The sequence below is a fragment of the Calypte anna genome, chromosome 6 (assembly GCF_003957555.1).
Source record: "Calypte anna isolate BGI_N300 chromosome 6, bCalAnn1_v1.p, whole genome shotgun sequence".
In the NCBI taxonomy this organism is placed as follows: Eukaryota; Metazoa; Chordata; class Aves; order Apodiformes; family Trochilidae; genus Calypte; species Calypte anna.
The window spans coordinates 31,404,320-31,425,313 of record NC_044252.1 but is presented as its reverse complement, the minus strand read 5'-3'; the positions used below and the strand labels follow the sequence as shown (position 1 = coordinate 31,425,313).

Genomic DNA, 20,994 nt, shown 5'->3' with positions numbered 1-20,994 from the left:
GCTTTGTTCTTTAGCTGAATTTGCCAACAAGGCTTCCTTCAATCCTTTGAATCATAAAGTCTATAAAGAGGGAAAGAAAGGACTGAAGTAAAACCAAAATGGTTTCCTCACTTGATCAGTGTGGAATCTTAATGGACTGAGAGATTGCTTTAGGACAAAACAGCCCATGACCCTGTCCTGCTAATCTGCTCTCTGGAGTCATTGTATTGGAATTCTATTGTTTCTGTTCTGGGCCAGCTAGAAAAAGGCCATTTATTGGTGTGATGTTCTATTCATTACCCTTCATCCAGGGTGTACCTAGCTGTTCATGTTGGCTGTGATACAAATGGCAAACCACAATAGTTAACATTATTTCTGCTGGTATATTCCAACCTTCCTCCAGCAGAAAAACACAGCTTGGGTCTAGAAATGAAGGGAATTATGCATCTTCTGTAAAGGTTCACAGCCCAAGAATAGAGGAAGGAAAGGCAAAAACCCAGACTCCAGAAACAAAATCAGAAGCTGTCAAAGAAGTGGCTGAGAAGAGCAAACAAGCTAGAGGACAATAGTAAATACAACTGATTGTATTTGTATGTTAATAAAGAAATGCAAGCCTGAACACTGCAATTCACAGCTCTGCTGTGCCTGACTCCCTGACAAAAACAAAAACAATACCATGTGCTCTGGGAAGTGATCACACATAGTCACTGGGAAGGGGCTACAAAGTCATAACCCTGCCTCTAAATTCTTGAAAAAAAAAAAAAAGACCTTTATCCAGACCAAGGAGCTCCATTTTCCAGTAAGTGTACCTTAATTTGTACGAATATCTTCCCATACTTCTCGTACTCAGTATCTTCTGGTTTGATAACAGGCATCTTTGGTTTGCAGCTCGTAAAGTTCCTGTGTCCCCTGTACAAAATATGGGTTAGATTCTCTCTCCTTTCTGGCTGCACATACTGACATCAGAGAACCAGGAAGTTTGCTGCAAAATGAAGAACCATAAAAACTTGTTAATGACCTGATGCATGAGGCCACGTTCCTGACAGCATGTCAGCAGCCTGATGCTGTCCTCACATCAGGAAGAAATGGAATCTATTGCCTTGGCTCTTGACTACTTCTTATTGAGACAGGTTACATGGGATCAAATTGGTCCTACCAGGTTATAAAAGATGGCATGGACAAGAAACCTAAATAAAAATCAGAAATCATCAGAAAATCAGCCTCAGCTAACTCATGATACCCTCTATTCACTATTTGCTTGAGCAAGTGTTCACTAAATTATACTGTTACATTTGAATTAGAGAACTAAATGTTATCTTTTAGATGCAATTTGAAAAACAGAAACAAAAAACAACCAAAAAACAGGTCCAAACTGCTAAAGATTGAACTTTTCTATTCAGTTGTCATTTTTAGTGGCACACAGGGCTGTTAAAGACTATAGAAAGCTCCACCATCTCCCTTCATCAGTCATTATCTTTCAGTTTAAGAAAGAAAAAATTAAAATATTTTCCTTACTGTAACACTGGGTTCTAGATCCATGGAGTGATTTACTGCCATGTGGTTCTTGCAGAAAGGAGCTTGAATACATCACTCTCCACCTTGATCCTTTGTATCTGCCCAGGAATGGCCTGCAGGACTCCAGCTCTTTGATATGTACTGATTAATTTCATGCTATACACAGGAGACCACCCAATATTCCTCAGACTTTTACTCTTAGACTGCTTTGCTTTGTCCCTACAACAGGAGAAAACTTCAGTTGTAACCCCAGGGAAGTGCCAAAAAAAAAAAAAAAAAAATCAGACCTGCATTTCATAACATAGTATACATGGATTTTGGTCACATAATTCATGAAGGTCCTGAACAGTCTTCATTTGAAGGATTTTTTTTTTTTTTTTAATGAGTACAACCTTGGTGAATGCTTCTTTTGAGCCACATCTGCTCCCTTCTTTCACTACCCTACAACTGGTTTCCATCTGACCCTCAAGCCTCTGCCTTCCAGTGTCTTTTCGTAATCACCTATTCACACGACCTGTACTTATTCCAAACATTTTTTGCTGAGTGATTTTTAGTCTTCAAGTAATGCCAGTTTCCTTTCTAAGCTTTACTGAGATAAAATATACCAGAAATGGAGCAGCCTGAGGCAACTGGCTACTGAAAAAGAAGGTATGAACTGAGAAGACACTTTGGCTCCAAGACTTCCAACTTTCTCCAATGTTACCACCTGCTCCTCTCCATTCCCTGACTTGGTCTTCAAACCTGAAGAAGGTTCATCAGGAAGGAAATGATGATTTCTGCATAAACCCAAGGAAAGCATAGAGGTAAGAAATATGCATTCCATTCTGTGTGAAAGATTATTTCAATATAAAACACAGAAATCAGTCATTTCACAGTGTCAGTCAGGGTGGTGGCTTCTCAGCACCCATGTTGCTAAACTTTTATGCTGCTTTATAGCTGATACTAACTGGTAAACAGCAAAGTCCTCCAACAGAAAGTTACAGGTTTTCCTCATACCTGCAGTCCAATATCCAGTGCAACATAGCCTATTTTTCTGAGCTGTATGTTTAACTTTCTCTGAAGCACAAATGTAGCCAAATAGAATGCAGAGTGCAGTATGTGCCATTTCTTTTATCTTTCCCTTTCCTCCACCTAACCAGGCAGATCATGTCTGACAATGTGCTTTTCACAGTCTGATCTGTGCCAAGTGATAACCTCAGGTAGCAGGAGCCATTACTAACTGGCAATGACAAATATCAATGAATAATATCAATACACCTGACCTATTCCTCTCCCTGTCCTGCCTTACCAGGCACTATAAACAATTTGTTGATGGGGAAAAAGAGTTTTCTGAATTTTGCCACACTAGGTGGAGTCCAGTTCACATATATATTGCTGCATTAGATATTGCACAAAGCATTGACTCCTAACTGGGAGCCAAGATAGGTAATGAAAATTAAATATTATAATTAGCAACAAAGCATTGCAAATGTCTAAATATATATATGTAGAGGTGTATAAATATATATAAAGGTGTATAACTTCTCTGCTATGAACAGCTTCTCCCCAGATCTTTGGAAATTATCAAGGCAGTTAAATGTTTGCCTTAAGCTCCACAAAGTCAAGCCTCAAGTACTCTTCTCAAAATCCATTCTGAAAATATTTGCTGAAATCCTTACATCTCCACTGAGGCACTCAGTTCACAAATTTCACAACATGAGTGCATACAGAGGGCAAGATACTTCAACCTTCCCACTGCAAATCTCCCAAAGGCCAAACCAGACTCTGCTCAGCCATCCTGCGGGACCTGGCACAGCTGGGGCATGACCATAGCAACACCAAGTTGTAGGTTCTGGTCTTTAGCATGAAGTGAGAACACTGCCAAGTTCTTGGGAGTTCTGAGTGAGTGATGAGGTCTCCAGGCTGTGCTTGTCATTATGTAAAGAACAGCTAAGTGTTAGTTCAGACCTTGCAAACTCATCTTGGTTAGAGAAGAGGGATTTTGCATGGGTCTATTTGTCTAAAAAAAACAAAGCCAAACCAAAACCAAACAAATAAACCCCCACCACCACCAAAACAAAACAAAACAAAACTGAAGGGGAAAAAAGGTGGAGAAAGGTGGTTGTGGCTGTAATATCTTCTTGTGGTTTTCATTAACATTCATTTTGATTCAACTGATTGTAAGCTCAACAAATAGAGTCCAAGAATAGCACAGATCTATAAAAACATTTAAAATAATCCAAACCCATTCTGCATTGTGTTTCCAAATTATCTAAGAGTGCTGGACACCTCATTTTCAAACTAGGAATCCTGTACACCTCAACCCCTGTATGACCTATATTTTTTTCCTCAAGAATTTCACTATGCTGCAACTGCCTTTGGTTCCCTGCTTCACACAAGTACAATAATACAATGAATCTCCTGTCTTGTCATCAGGATGCATGAATCACCCCTTAAAAGATAAAGAGACAATAGCCATTGACTTGTTCCATTGTGCCCTTTGCAGCTGCCACCCTACAGTGTCAGAAGATTGGTGTGGTTTTGAACCAAGAACCTGAGCTGAGAACAGTAATAACACAGTCTTGTACTGAACTGACAAAGAGCCTTGAAAGATAAATAAATACTAACACCAGACTCTTCAAGTGACAATTATTAGAGCACTGAAGCAATTAGAAATAGCAAATGTAAGACTAGATGTTAGTTACTAACAATTATTATTTGTACTTACTAAGAGCACTTCAGTGGCTATGCTATTTGACCCAAAATTTGAGATTTAACACTTAGATGGAGGAAACTCACCACACGTAACCAAGAAATGGAGTCCAACACTTCAGACCTGACAGCAGTTATCAGAGTATAAATATTACTCTGGGGATGCTCAGAGCTTCTCTATTCATTCATTTCATAGGGGGGGAAATTAGGGAGACATTTGGGGTTTTGCTGCACTTTAATGAAAACAGAAATTTGTTATAGCTCTCCAGCTATTCCACATACTTTGGTCTTAAATATTTAGTACTTGTGAATCATTAAACTTTCATCCACTTCAGTCCTTAATCTATGTTATCTTTAACAAAGGGAATATGAGAATTATCAGTGGGAGCAGAACATGAACTTGTGTTCTCCTGGAGGAAGAAAGTCCAGCTCTGGGAAAAGATGAGGTGACCTTGGATCCCTCATCGTGTTATCTTCAAAATATAAAAAACAAATGAAAGACTGTACATCAGATTTAAAGATTATTTCCTGCACTCTGGAAACTCCAGGATCAGGTCTATAGGAGTGGATCTTGTTTATAGAACTTAAGCTACAACTTCAACATTTCAGGTTTACTACTAAGAAAACAAACAATTAACAAAAGCTTGGAGATCACAAATTATTCTGGTAAGCCATTTCAGAGGGGTTTTTCTGACACAGAAATGCAGTTTGGGTCCAGGTGGGTTCCACCTCCCTGCCCATTCCCTGTCTCATTGGACTCCCCACAGGATCAGCATTGTAGTTACATGAAGAAGAAGGGCAACTGATGTGGAGGGACATGAACAGGCACGAGGCAGTAAGCACATTCCTAAAATTTATTGTAGAGCTGCTGCTAAATATTTCAGAATTTAAATTGACATTTAAAGAAGTTCTCAACCAAAAGAGAAGGTTTTACTCAAAACCAGCCACATTCCTATTGCCGAAGCTGTATTGGGCCAGTAACAACTTTCACACTTGGATGGCCAAAGCTTGCCTGGCTCTTGGGCCTTGTAAGACAGCCTTGGTAGCATCTGGAAGAATAGTCATAGGCCCTGCACACCACAAATTCACACTGCAGGTAAACCACAGGGCTGCTACGAACAAACTGGAAGGCACTGAATTGAAACCTGAGGATGTGTTTGTAGGGTGAGTAATAGGTTCTGTAGGTCGAATCTCGAACACACCTGAGAAGAAACAACAAAAAGCTCTCGTGAGTGCCCACTGCCATCAGACATTTGCATGCAATGTAAGATATACCATGAAAAGCAATTTTTTTTTTTAATATCTATGATGAAAATGGTTCAGAAATCTGTTACCTCCCATCAGCCTGTGGAGTGTCTAAATCCCCAGCATGTGTGTGTTTTTCTGAAGGTGAATTTACCTCACCTGAGATGTCCCATGAGCTGGCCAAAGCCCTTTAGTCTATTTGTCATTTTAAGCTGAGGGGTGTGTTCTATTTTGGGTCAATCTGTCCCCTCTCTCCCAATAAAACTCAAATGCCCATGTTCATCAATTGTTTAGAAGCTGACATTAATGTATGTTGTAGTCCACTATTCTACACTATTCAATTTAAGATAAAATAATATTAATATATCAATATTATTTAAATTTAATAATATAATGATCTAAACTATTAACATATTAATAATTAAAATAGAAAGCAATTTAGTAGAGGAAAATTTGTCACTGTGAGGACAGTCAGACATTGGAATAACCTCCCAGGGGAAGTGGGGATTCCACTGCTTTAGAAAGTTTTAAGTCTCAGCTCAATGGAGTGCTGAGATGTTTCATACAATAAATAATATTCTATATAATAATATTATATATATATAGAAATAATATTCTATAATAATATTATATAATAATTATGTAATATATTATCATATAATATATAATAATATTACTGTAATATTATTCTAATATTGTAATATTATACATAATATTTATATATAAATAATATTATATATCTGGCTGGACCAGATGATTCTTGGGGCCCCTTCCAACCTCACATTCTATGATTGAAAATAAAATAAAATATATATTCAGTAGTCCAAAGACAATTCTGTGTGTAATTGTGATGCATAAGAGCTTACCCATCCCTGATTATATCATAGGTAACTGTGGTAAAATTCTGGGGAGTGGGAGATGCCACACATGTCTCCAAAAATAAAACCAAGTTTGGATCAGCACTGTTCAGGTAAGCTTCAAGGAACAAATTCTGGTTGATGTCAACATAGTATGGAGAGTCATTCACTGGCTGAGAGAAGTAGGGAGAGTGATAAAAGGTGAGGTTTACATCATATCTGTCATACTGAGTTTCGTTGACTTCAAAATTGTCATCTGCAATATACATTGTTTGTGCCCATGTGTTCTGAAGCATTTTGCAGTTGATATGCAAGTGAAGGCTTCTGTTTCTTGTGATGACAGAACCAGAAGAGGATCCTCTAATCATATTGGAATAAGTTATTGTGTTGTTGTCTCCCTGTTTGGTATATAAAATAAAAAGTGAAATTAATTGATATAGTCAGGTATGCATCATGTACTCTGAACTTTGCTGTATCCTAACAGCAACATGCACAGTAACTGCATTATTTCCATCAAAATCTGCTGTGGAGCAGTTTGAAACTTGAAATTGCTATTCTCAAGAGTCTGTATCCTACATGTAACTCAGTGCCTACACTATGGGCCTAGAGAACTACTCACATTTAATGCAGACATAACAGAATTAAGTACAACCTATGCAATGCTTTGAACACTAAAAGCCTGGAAGGTCATGCAGGGTATTTAAGATGAAATCTGATTTAAAACATGATATTTAGTAACAACTTTGAGATCTTCTAAACCACCTCACTCTGATCAGCACCTTGAAAATGCCAAGTATTTGCTTTTTTTCCAGATTTTATTCCTTAGGAGATTGAAGACAGGTTATAAATGAGTGCTCTGACAGCAGACACTAAATATGAGTGTTAATAAACCTTATCTCTCAACAGAAGCAACCCAGACTGATCAGGATGTATCCAGCCCCAGCAGACCCCAGTCTAAATTTCAGCTTGTGTTCTCCTATACAAATTCTTGGGTTTGTTTCTTTTGTACACACACAATATTTACACATTTTGCTGGAGCATTTACAGCCATACCTCTCTCACTGTGCCACAGTGCATGTAGGGAACGTCGAATATAACATAGTCAGAGGTAATGTTGGGTTTGCAATTGGGGTCGTTCAAGGTGAGATTCCAAGCAGAGTAGCCCTGTGACTGAAGGTAGTATCTGCTCACAGTTGCACGCATGTAATCTGGGAAACACAGCAGGGCTAGATGACAATGAAAAAAAATGTTACAATCTCAAGAAGGAGACCAAAAAACAATATAGGTAAATAAACAATATAGGTAAATAAACAATATTTTTGCTATAAGCAGCTGCAGGAATTCAGAGTTCAAACCATATACATGCATCTGGAAGGGTTGGAAGGAGATGATCTTTGAGGTCCCCTCCAACCCAAGCCATTCTATGATTCTATAAATTTATCTCTGTGAAATGCCACAGCTCTAATTTAAAACACCACGTGATGGATGATTGATTGAAGACGTCCAAGATTGAGAGCTAGAGAACTGGCAAGATGACTGAGAAGCAAAGCAGGGTCTTGCTTTAAACACAAACTTACTGGTGCTCTGATCTGCTGGAGTGGAATAATAGTAAGCCTGAAACCCTCTGTAGGTGTGTCGAGAGTTGCTGTAAAAATGGAGGGTCAGCAGGTTGGAGGAAGATGTGTATGTTTGGTAGGAACCAGAGCAAAATTTCCCAAGGAGAGGGGAGGTATAGAGTGGCCCATCATAGACTTCCAAGTAGTCAGACAGGCACCTGCCACCCTCCATCCTGGGGAGAAAACATCATTAGTTAATTAAAGGCTCAAATTATTATCATTGTTATGATTATAATCATAATTATTAGTATTATTGTTATTATTAGTAGCCTTATTAGTAGTATTAGTATTATTAGTAGTAGTATTACTATTTTGTTGTTATTATTATTGTTGTTGTTGTTGTCATCATTATCATCATCATTTTTTCTCTTTTTTTATTTAACTGATTAACTGCTCATAGCCAAAGGTTATATTTTGCTAATATGACTATCAAATTAGTGGAACAGAATGACAGCCTTCAGTTCCTGTCTTATTAGTTGCCAGCCCACTATTGACCAAACTAAAAAAAATTGTACATTTTCAACCTCCAATGTACTTGGAAAAACATCCTGGAAATCAAGCAGCTGTCAGCTTAGTAAATCCAAGGTCCCACCCACCATCTCCCCAGGTGATTCTTCTTTTACTTACTGAACATCTCCGAAAACAAGGGTGACAAGAAAGTTGCTCTGTGCTTCTATTTCCCAAACACAGTTGGCATTGTTTGGATAATTGTTGGGGTAAAATGGACTCTGTAATGTCCCAGACGGAGAGGAAAGCAAACCACCACAAGAATAATCTTCTGCAGAGCAAAATATGAGGATAATTAACTAACTAAATGAATGTACACCATTTCAGGTTGCTTTTAGCATGTGTCTACGTAGAATTAAAAATTAGGGGCAGTGACTTCTACCAGCTTCAGTGGTCATTCTGTTAGTTTCATGCACCTCAATGCAGATTGGGAGATGCTAAGTACACTGAACAGATTTTATAATGCTGATGCCTCAAAATGATGAGCACTGACATTCCTCTCCTTGGCTACAGCCATGCCCAAGCAATTCCTCTGCACTTGCACACACACAAAGACATGAGCCCTTCTATCTGGGAATCCCTCTTAAGATGGTCCTTATATATTCAGCCCAAAGCTCAGGACACACATTTCACTATGATGGTGACTGACCAATGACATAGGCTGCCCACAGAAGTGATGGATTCTCCATCCTTGGAGAAAGTCAAGAGCTATCAGGACACCACAGTCTTCAGCTCTAGGTGACCCTGCTTTAGCCAGGACATAGAACCAAATGATCTCCAGAATCCCCTTCCAACATCAACTGTCCTCTGATTCTGTCATCCACAAGTGGGGGCAGGATACAGTCAGATCCCTAAACCACTCCAGACCTACCTGGGGTCGATGTCAGAGCAGGCACCGTGCTGAAGGTTCCTGGCTCTGTAGGGAGAGAGCAGAAGTCAGCGAGCAGCATTCTGCCAAAAAGGAGCATCCTACTGGGAGTCAACCCTCCAAAAGGGACAATGACACCTGAAACCCACAGCCACCACCTGTATGCATGGCAGGTCCCTGTGTGGCTGCACTTCAAAGCTTTCCCTCTCCATCCCACCAGCCCAGAGTGAGGTCACTTTCTGGTATGTACAGGAGCTCCCATCAGCAGGGCTGTGCATGCCAATGGAGAAACATCTTTGCCTCATCCTCCTGATGATTACCAGAGTGGACCATCAGCAAGGTTGCTGATGCTACCAAACTGAAAGGAGTAGATGATTCACCAGACCATCCTGCTGCCACCCTGTGGGACCTTGGCAGGCTGGGGAAATGGGCCAACACAAAACTCATGTAACTTCAACAAGGAGAAGTGTAGTCTCCTGCTCCTGGGTAAGAACAAACCCAAGAACCATTAGCTAGGAAGCAGCTCTCAAAAAAAGGCACTGGGGGGTCCTGGTAGACACCAAGGTGAACATGAACCAGCAATTGTTTAGTACTGGAGGTTGGGCTTGATGATCTCCAAGGATCCCTTCCAACCTCAGTCATCCTGTGATCCTCTGAACCTGAGCAAGAGACAATCAAACATCTCAACCCCTCCAGACCTACCTCTGCTTGACCAGAAGGGAGGAATCAAGCTGGTGGTATCTGGCTCTGCAGGGAGAAAGAAGCAGGTGAGTGAGCAGCATTTTACTTAAAACAGCCCTCACCCCTAGAATAAAGAAAAATGAACCTCAGTCAGTTCTGGACCCTGGACCAAGTGAGATCAACCTCAACCACCCTGTGACTCTGGATCCTGTGTGATGCCCACAGGTCAGGAACCATTAGAAGGCCCTTAAGGAAGAATTAATGCTTTTGCCCTGGGAAAAAGTAAAGGACAACTGCCATCTTACCCTTGGTGCTGCCAAAATCAAGAAACAAGTAGTAGGAGGCCTGGAAACCTCTGCCAGTGACACTGCCATCACTGTGGAACAGGATGGTCAACTGGTGCCCAGATGACTTGAAGACACGATGGTCGTTCCTGCAAACTTTCCCAAGGAGTGGGCTCTCCAGGGACCCTCCATCATACACCTCAATGGCATCGTACTGGCAGCTGCTGCCCTCCAGCCTGTGGAGAGAGGAGGATCAGCCTGTGGAGAGAGGAGGATTTTCCTGCACCATCCATGGTGCCACCTCCCAGCCCACGTGCTGGCAGCGTCTGCAAACCTCGAGCCACCCATCTCCATTCCCAGCCCGGTCCCAGTGCTGGGTCAGAGGTGGCCAAGGCTCTGCAATGTGGACAAAACCACCCCTGAGCCCTCCCAGCACTGGGCATCCTGCCTACACCATGGTGCTCACCCCACAGGACTCACTCAACATCTACAAAGCTGAGCTCCACTCTGCCACGTGGCTCCCGCAGCCGGAGGTGCCAGAGGCAGCGGGCATTGTTGGGGTAGGAGCTGGGGTATCCTGGGCTGTGGAATGAGCCAGATGAACCCTGAAGCAAACCACCACAGGAGATGGGCCTTGGAGAGCCTGAAGGATGAACAGAGAGATCTTGAAAGCCCATCATCAGAAGCCAGCAGAGAAGGGCATGGACATAGCTCCATCTGACCACGCAGGAGCAGGGCACCTCCAGAGGTCCTGGTCCCATCCAGCCTCAGCATTCCTGTCATCCATAAGTAGAAGCAGGAGCTAAACAGCCCCTTCCAAACCCACCTGAAGTCATCCACACGTTGGACATCAAGCTGGAGGTATCTGGCTCTGCAGGGAAAGAGCAGAAGATGAGTGAGCAGCATTTTACTTCAGACAAAGAACCCCATAGGTAACCCTGAGATATATAAAACCAGGACAGGCAGTGGGCACTGTAACCCAGAAACACCAAACATGACCAACATCAGCCATCCTGCTGTTCTATCATTCATAACTAGGGACAGGAGTTTTTCAGGTCCCACAACCCACTCCAGACCTGCCTCTGGTTGGCCCGAAGGAAGGAATCAAGCTGGAGGTATCTGACACTGCAGGGAGAGAGCAGCAGGTGAGCAGACAGCATTTTGCTTAAGAGGAACATCCTACTGAGAGTCATCCCTCTCCAAAAGGGACATTGACACCTGAAACCCTCAGCCCAGTCAGCACTACAGGATGGCTGCAGTACCAACCAAGTCTCAACATTTGCTCCAAGTGGTTTCAGGCAGTGGCATTTGAGAGGAGAACACAGTCACCCCCATCCTCCCTGGGCATGGCTGCCCACCAACACCCCCTGGCAGCCACCCCCAGCCCATAGCCACTTCTTGGTTCCCCATGAGAGGGGACAGCAGTGGGCACGCATGTGTCCATCCCTAGGACCATGACAAGGACCATGGCAGACAGACTCACCATCAGTTATGACTGGAACTGTGGAGGAGAACAAGCAGGGGGGAAAAAAAAAAAACACAAGGAGAGGAAGTGAATTAGGACAAATCCTTTGGGAAACATCAGCATGTTTTCCCCTTTCCCCCATGAGTCAAGTCCCCAGTGGGTCAAATCAAGTCCCCAGTGAAGGGCACAAGGGACAGAAAATTCCTTTTGTCCTAGCAAGGATGCTGGCTGCTAGGGTCAGGGCCATTCCCAGAATTCCAGCTCCCAGAAAACATCATACAATTTTCCTACCCAGGGATAAATATGATGGTGGTAAAAATGTAAAGCTATCACTGCCATAAAGAATAAAAATCTGATAAATTCTACGTACAAGTAGTGGAGCTGTATGGTGGTGTTGGAGATGTACTTGGGTCTTCTGGAGAAGAAAAAAGACAAACATACCAGAACCATATGGGGAGATCAACAAGGAAAATATAGCTTGAAACTTCCCCAAACACCATTACAGCCTCTAGCAGCTTGTGGCTGACAAATTTCAGATTCAGGAGGTTCCTTTCAGTTGACCTCAGCAGGATTTTTTCCATCCATTAATCATCAAATCTCTGTGAACCATCAAAACCTGCAGCTGGACCAGAGAGTGTCAGATGCCCTCAAAGTGAGAAGAATCTTTGCTTTGAACAAGGTTTCTTCTGGTTTCACCTGATCCAACCAGATGGTGATAGCTCTGCTTCTTGCATGAGCACAGGCTGTGAACATTCCTCCTCCTCCCTTTCTCCATACCAAGAACAAAGCTACTCTGAAAATCTTAATATAAATACAGGTGATAGAAAACTCCCTGACGAGCTGCTCAGATTATGGGGAGCTGAGGAAGGGAAGCTGCACATCCCAATATTTTCCCTAATTTTGCACAAGTGCAGACAAAAAGGGGATTGGGGGGTGGGGTGTCTCCAAAAGTTTTCTGTGATGGGTTTTGCTGACATTCCCACCACACTTAAGCTACTTTTATTCCCTTCCCCTTCCAACACGACTGAGTTCATCCATACCTCACTGCTCAGCCCACTTGGTGGCATAAACTCTGGGGCAGAGAGGAGTTTTCTCCACTAAGGCTGCTGTACAGGACACTGGATGGAAAGTCCTCCAGGTGGCACCAAGAGATCAAAGGTGTCCCCTGGGGCTGGGCTCTGGCAAGCACAGAAAGGTGATCTCCTTCCTGGTGTTTCATCCAACTTGGAGAGTTGGGTTTTCTGAGAGGAGACTTGGTGGGGATTTTCAAACCCCATACACAGTTGTTGCTCATCTAATCTTAACATAGAAATTGTTAGGTTTGGAAAAGTCAAGCAGCTATCAACTAAATGCTAATTAATAGATGATTAAAGGTTAAAATCTACATGGCTGGAGACTTATTCTTGACATCACTGGTCACCACACACCAGTAAAGGTCAAGAAACATCCCCAAAATTGTAGATGTGGGTCAGCTTATCAAGGGAACACTGAGAAACTCAGCAGGTTCTTCTGCTTATCACATTATCATTAACCTACACTCAAAATTAGCCCAAGCACTGATATATTTGAGCTCTTCATTGCAGCAATGACTTGAATTCTTTCTTGGAGAAGAGTGACAATACCTACAGTTCCATGCTGCATTTTCAGTGCACACACACTCTGCCATACAGAGCCTGAGTGGGGACATTTCAACATCTGGGAGCCCAGTCTGAAGGACACTGGACCCCTGACTATACTGGGAGGTGGGTTACATCAGCTACAACTGGACTAGAAAAGTTCTGAAATGCAGCCATCATCTTGGGGAGAAGATTTAGCAATGCCACCACTATAGCCAGTGTACATTTTTATATAAATTTTAACTTACCTGTTGCTGGAAACATTTTTTTCGTGGTAAAAGCTGGTGGCCAAAAGCCTCTTGGCACTGTCATCACAAGAAAAAAACAACAAAAAAAAGTTGACAGAACATGACATGAATTAAGCAATATGGATGGAATGGTTTAATGCACAGGAGCCCCTGGTGACCCTGACAAATGGAGGTCAATCTCTTCTCCCAAGTGATAGAACAAGAGGATCTTGCTCCATCCCTCCCTCCTGCACAAAGCATGCAGCAGCAGGTGCTGAAAAAAGAAATCTGCTTTCTTCCAGCACCCTGCTGGCACTCTGCTCAGCCAGTGAAGCCTCACTTGAAAAGGGAAAAGGGTTTCTGGACCACAGGAGAAGAACTTCACCCTGTTTGAAACATCTTCCCTCCCATTAGACCCACAGATATTTGTACGGGTCCCCAAAGGGATGAAATGTTCTGGGCAGATCACTGCCTCTGCACCCAGATCAAATTATACTCACCACAGGAATTAGGCTGTGAGAAATTAGAAATATAAGTTACAGTAATTCTTGGAATATTCTAATAATACAGTAATAATAGGAACATTACAGTAATAATAGGAACATGTGCCCTGCTTGGTTTATCAGAGCACTCTCTTCTGAAACACCAATGTGTTAGTTGCAACAATACACTTAAGCAAATGCAAACCCCATGGTTTGAAAAGCACCCCACTCTCTGTAGAATCCACATGCATTTTATCCAGAACATACTTATTAATCTTTGAATTCATTTCCCCAACACAAAGATTCAGAAAATTACATCACTGGTGTGTTCACTTGTATTTCCTTTCCTAACCTCTTTACAAGAAACAGTGAGGACAACAATTTACATTCATTAGGCAGTTACAAGAAAACCTTTTGAATCAATGGGTGTGATGATTGGTTTGCTCAGCTCATAGGTTTGACCTGCTGGTGGGTTTTGAAAGAGCTGAGCTGTGCTGCTGAATCCTCTCTTACCCTTCAAACCTCAGCAATAGCCTGGTGTGAAATAGAGCCAGGAAGCTGAGCAGCAGTGAGACCCTTTACCTGCTTCCACCCGAATTTGAAGACTCATCACTACCATCCACACCAAGATCATGGTGGCAGCCATCTCCTTGGAGCTCCTGGTTACAGGCAGGCACCTGAATTTATAGGCAGAGACACCAAAGGGTGTAGCTCAGCAGCCCAATCTCTACCTTCAGTAAGTCAATACCAAACACAGCTCTTCCCTCACCACCGTGGCTTTATGATTGATTTGTTAACATTTATAGCTTCCTGGTTCCATTAGAAGACACCACCTGCCATCTTCCTCAGGGAAGGTAGAGAGCCAAAGTGGCTGCAATAGCTGCTGGTTTTCCATCCTATCCCTCTTTCAGCTGTGAAGTTCTGGTCACTAACAGAACATATCCCCTCCTTGGGTTTGGGTTGTGTCTGAGCCAAAGCTGCTTTTTGAGTCCAGGTAGCAGAATCCTCCTTTTTGTGACTGGAAGGGTAAGAGAGTGGTGGGAAACAATCAAGGGCTTATGGAGACCCTTCTGACTGGCCTGGACTCCTCCTCCAGCTGCATCCCTTATAAAAAAACACCATGCCTCCAGTCTTAAAGTTGTGCTTTTAGGGATTGAGTCAAACCACGCATAACTTACCATCATGAGTCTCTCAAATACCTGTTACACATCTCTTAACTCTCTGGAGGTAGAAGAGTGTGGAAGTAGGAAGCTGGGTTGCCTTGAACACCCTCAGACTTCTTTTATGCGCTTGCTGTCCCAATAGACATCCCAAAAACATTCAGTAGAAAGTGAGCACATTCCTCTTCTTCTATCGTCTCCCTGCTCATCCTTCAACATTCTTCACGAGGGCAGCAAGGCTCAGACTGGGTGTTTAAGCTCTGGAAGTCTTTTCCTAAAAATCTGAAACCTCCAAAGTAACCCTTTTACTTGTGTCAGAAACTCAAACCAAAATTCCCTGCTAAACCCTCAGTTCAAAATCAGGGCAATCTTCAAAGCTCAACCCACTGGTTCAGGATCTTAATAATTCTTCTACTGCAGAATTCTGCAATTTTTATTTTTTTTTCCTGGACAAACTGTGTAAAAACTTCAAGTAGACAAAAATTTGGCATGCCGGTTGATCCTGCTGCTAGTTTAATATGGGTTTGGGCTCATTACTGACTGGTCACTGGTTTAGTTCTCAGGAGCTCAGAAACATTTTTCTTGTGCCCCATGAACCACACGATGCAACTTTCCTGGCCCAGAATTGGCCCCTGGCCCAGCCAGGACCCAACCTCACCCTGAGACAGAAGAGTGAAAAGAAGCTGAAAAGGAGAAAGGAAGATGTGCAAACAGTTCATTGATTGTGTAAGCATAGGTAGTCCTCTTATCAGGGTTTTGCAAGCCAGATGGAAGATGTGATCATTCAAAGGGACTGAAGGAAATTAGGGAGGTGGCTTTGTAAACAGCTTGGGGCAGCTGTCACATACCCAAGAGAGATGAAAGAAAAGCAAAAGCAGGTTAAATCATTGATAACAAAAGTTGTTAATAATGGAATGGAAAAGGAGAACCTGTGAGATGACTCCAAGTTTTAAGCGAGTTCAAGGTGGCTGATCCACACAAGCCCCCATCCTCTCCTTTGTTCAGCCTTGCACACCCTGCACGGGTTCCCTCAGCATCACTCCTGCAGGTTTGCTCCTCACTTGCTCCTCACTTTTTTTGTGTGTGTTACACAGCTCTGGCTGTGTCACTGAGGATGCCTGAGAGCCCCCACACAGCTACAACAGAACTGATCCAAGATCTTCCTTGGTTACAACACACCAACCACAGAGATGTCACAGCTGTGGACAGCTGCACAGACTGAGTCCCCATCAGATGGATACCTGGGGTCTCTTCTGTTCAGTCCTCATGTGTACCTTCATTCTCCTGGTTTTCTGCTTGTTTCCCAGTCCTTCTCTCTCTACTCTATTGCTGGCTCCTTCTTCTCCAAGAGAATCCATCATAGGAGTGTGATCCATAGATTAGAGGAGGACACTGTGCAGTGGGTGTGTGGCCCAGACCTGTGCCTGCTGTGTTTGCTGCAGGTGAAAAGAGCTCTTCCTGAGCCAAGAGCTGCACAAGGAAATAATTGCATTGACCTTCCAACCCTCAGGATCTACAACACCTTCCTGAACAGTAACTGTATCCCTGGCTGGAATGAACAGTTTTGAAAAATGGAGAGGAAAAATAAAACCCAAAAAACAGAGTTGTCATAAACTCAGGTCAAATTCTGCAAACAATTTCACTCGAGAAAAATGCTGAAGTGTAAAAAAAATTCTATCCTGTACCTGTCCTGAAGAAATGTTTCAAATTAAGATGTTGGAAATAGACTCAATCTGGTTTTTTAAAGCTTGAAGCACCTGAGAGCAAAACAGCCCCGTTCCTTTGAGGCAGCATAAGACTATAATTGAAATATTTATTATTCACCAGCTCTCTTATTACTGAATTGCTTTCCTATGCCCAGAAGAGATGTTGAACTCTTGAGGAAGGGGGGGATTATCTGGGGAAGGTTCTAGGCAGAAGGTGATTACAAACATGAAACTTTTGCCTGGTCTTTATTTTGTATTCCTGTTGATTACCTCTCATCAGCTTCCAGCTCTCCTCCCTCTCCTGGACTTCCACTGACTCCAGCCCATCCCAGCTAATGAAAATCAAGCTGTTCTTCACACCCAAGTGAGGTATACAGACTCATTACCACACCTGAGTGCAACAAAAATCTCTTTAACAAAGGTCTTTATGAGAGAGCAGAAATCAAAGGCTTGTGCCTTACAACGAGGGAAGGCCTTGCAGAGCAGGAAAACCTGTTTACTTTCTGGTGACAAACACCCCAACATATCCCATCCCATCACAACTCATCACATCCTGTGGAAGCACAACATGGTCCTTATATGAACACACACACTTCACTCCTTGAAACACCACACTCAGCCCTGCAGCTGGTAAAGACAGAGAAAGGCTCAATGGCAAAGGGAAATGAAAAACAGAATTGAAGATATTATCCATGTCAATCAGAAGTCTCAGTATCTCAGGTTTACATAACAAGCTGCTGCAGCAGAGACTGTAATGAGATCTAGAGCCAGGAGCAGGGCTGAGGCTGGCACACTTCAGCAGCCTTTGGGCACTGCTAAAAAGTTGCTCCTTGCCCTCAAGTCTTTTTTTCCTGGCACCATGCAGGTAGCAGCACAGAGACCTCTTCTGCCCTGGCCAGCTGGTGGTTATGTTTAGATTTGGTTTTCTGGGATGAGATAGATGGATTTGACCCCTGCTCATCTTGGGCATTTCCTTGCTGAACAGATTAACTCTTCAGCTTTTTGTGAGATGAGAACAACCCATGCTCAGAAAGCAAATGGCTTCTGCTTTCCCACCTGGAAGTAACCTCATCCCAGCACAGCCAGCTCTGAGCTCACCCATCATTCCAGACCCTTCAGGATGTCTGACTCCCAGTAATCAAATCCAAGTGCCTTCAAAACTAGGAGCAACGGGTGCCAGCAAAATACAGGGAAGGACAATTCAGCTTTCACCCACCCAAAATCTCCCTTGAATCCTGCCTTACGTTTGTTGAACCAACTTAATCTATAGCTCAACAAAACAGCAAGAGCTGATCGAGGTGAGCAGTGGTTTGTAGGAGAGTGATGGGTCTGAAACTATCTTATGGTTTGCTGGCCACAGAAATGAAAACAATGAACTGAATGATCCATGAAACCACACCACCATAAAATTACACTTAAAAATAAAAATATTATCAGAAAGGATAAGCCAGAAGTGCCAGGCAAATATCAGAGCTTGAAAAATTTCAGTTTTCTTGCAAGCAAGAGCTCCAAACCCCAAGTTGGTGCTAAAGTTCACAACCTGCCATGAATTGCTTCACCCTCAAAACATTTCGTTTTCTCATTAAATAAAGTTTAACACCACTTTTACACAAATATTGACAATGTTCCCACATTGTTTTTGCAGAGGGAGAGAAATTAACAATGCTAGATATTATTAACCTTTTGTTTCCGTCTACACTTTGGCCAACATCCTAAACAATCCACCACACAGAGTCCTGAAGTTAAGGCAACAGTTTCATTCATTCAGCTGGGCTGGGCTGATCACTGGCTCTATAATCAGCAGTTATGGCTCTTTTCCCCAATGACTTATAATTGCATCCAACACTTCTGCCATCCTGACAGAATAAATAACCCCAGAGCCAGAAAAAGGAGGCAGACTGTGTTCAGAAAGATATAAGAAAGAGGAAGAAGAAAGAGGAGGAAGAAAGAAAGAGGAGGAAGAAAGAAAGGAGGAAGAAAGAAAGAGGAGGAAGAAAGAGGAAAAAGAAGAGAAAGGAAGAAGAGAGAGAAAGAAGAGAGAGAAAGAAGAGAGAGAAAGAAGAGAGAGAAAGAAGAGAGAGAAAGAAGAGAGAGAAAGAAGAGAGAGAAAGAAGAGAGAGAAAGAAAGAAGAGAAAGGAAGAAGAGAAAGAAAGAAGAAAGAAAGAAGAGAAAGAAGAGAGAGAAGAGAGAGAAGAGAGAGAAGAGAGAGAAGAGAGAGAAGAGAGAGAAGAGAGAGAAGAGAGAGAAGAGAGAGAAGAGAGAGAAGAGAGAAGAGAGAGAAGAGAGAGAAGAGAGAGAAGAGAGAGAAGAGAGAAGAGAGAGAAGAGAGAGAAGAGAAACAAGAAGAGAAACAAGAAGAGAAACAAGAAGAGAAAGAAAGATATTGGCTCTGATCACATTTTATGATTCAGAAGTGAGAAAATGTGCTTTTTATTCCCCAGTGAATTACAGGTGTGTTTTATTACAGGTTTGGCTTGCAGCAGGGTGTGACAGCTAGAGCTGCTTTTCTGTTATATTTGCTTATTCCTGGTTGACTTGCAGGTTTGGGGGTTTGGTTGTTTTACTTTGTTGTGGGTTGTTTTGGATTCTTTTTTTCCCTGTACGAGCAAAGCTGTAGAGGATTTCAAACCACTCGCAGCATCCTGAAGCTTTCCAGGTTTCCAGTCCAGACTGCTGCCTCTCCTTCCTTGCCAGACATGTGAACTTACCCAAGAATTAAACAAAACCAACTGTTTCACATCACTGCAGAATGTCAGGGGTTGAAAGGGACCTCTGGAGAGGATGCTTGCAGAGAATGGCATCCAGGCAAGTTTTGAACATTCCTAGAGAAGGGGACTCTTCATTGCTGCTCAGCCCCTCAGGAGGCTGCAATAAACTGCAATGAGAGCACCTCTTCTTTCTGAACAGACCCTCAAGCTCAGGCTCCCATGGCCATCAGCTTTTCCCTGCTCCTGACATGAACATCCCCACCCAGCACCCTTCTACACAGCACCAGCAGCCACTGGAAGAGCTTTGCCACAGGGGATGGGGGGTTCATCTTCAACTCACCCCCTCATTGACTTACCTGACCACAGGGTCCTATAAAATACTGTTCTTTTTTTTTTTTTTTTTTTTTTTTTTCCCTGCTGCAGGAAAAATAAGGAGGAAAAAAACCATCCCCATGGGCTGCTGCTCCTCTCACAGCTTTGGGGGGCTTTCATGTGGTTACCTTGGAGTGCAGAAGATGGGATGTCCTGTGCTGAAAGGCTGCAGATGAAAGCAAGGGAGCAGGTGGAAATGCAAAGTGCAGGATTCAAGGCAGTGCTGGGACAAACCTGTTAGGTTTAATAGCAGTTAAAAGCACAAACATAAGGGAAAAAAGCAGGGAATGCCAATTAAAATGATTAAAAGAATGGGATGGAAGAAAAGAAGGAAAGCTGGTCTGGTTTCAGTAAGAGGGAGCAACAGCTTTAATTACTCAGGGAAAGTAGATTTATGTGTTTGTACACGAATCTTTGAACAGAAAATCCTTTTCATACTAAAAAAGCAAGAATAAAAACTAAACAACACTATTTGCCATGACCACTTGTCATCTCCATGGGTTTAAAAAAATATATAATTCCTAAATATCAGATTCAGAGGTTGGTGAGCAGACGAGTCAGCCCCCCTGAGCCCCATCTGCACAGCACCCACAGGTACAGACACCCTGAGCACCCCCTGGGGCTCTGGTCCCACAGCCTGAGGCAAACACATTCCCATCACGAGAGCCCCATAACCACATCCCAATGAGATGGAGCCCAGCAGCACTTTTCCAGCAGGTCCAGAGAGTGAATTGCAACAGCCCCAGATCCACTCCTGTGCCACAGCCCAGTTCCCTCAGCTCTCCCCTTTGCAAACTGTCTGAAAAAAATCACTGTGCTCACTGCATAAACACTGAGCAGCAAAGGAATGAATAGAACAAATATTTAATTTACCCCTCCTGCTCGTTGTGCAGTATTTCCAAGCTCCTAAAGTTAATTCTTTACCAAATTCAGTAAATTTAACTCCCATGCTTTTGCTCTGACTCATTTTCTCTCTAATCAATTCCTAATTATTACCCTCTTACTCAGAGAGTT

At 42.7% G+C, this 20,994-nt stretch overlaps 1 protein-coding gene across 1 annotated transcript; it reads right to left on the bottom strand.

Annotated features, from left to right (window-relative positions):
- Positions 1-4,763: 4,763 nt before the first annotated feature.
- Positions 4,764-14,679, bottom strand: LOC103526965 (deleted in malignant brain tumors 1 protein). The gene is made up of 12 exons (XM_030453694.1): positions 14,616-14,679; positions 13,573-13,629; positions 11,070-11,114; positions 10,724-10,886; positions 10,265-10,479; positions 9,981-10,025; positions 9,282-9,326; positions 8,531-8,681; positions 7,865-8,076; positions 7,341-7,513; positions 6,297-6,685; positions 4,764-5,387 (listed from the first exon to the last, which is right to left on the bottom strand). Exons 1-12 carry the CDS (start codon positions 14,677-14,679, stop codon positions 5,138-5,140), a joined length of 1,809 nt encoding a protein of 602 aa, XP_030309554.1. The 3' UTR covers positions 4,764-5,137.
- Positions 14,680-20,994: the final 6,315 nt, after the last annotated feature.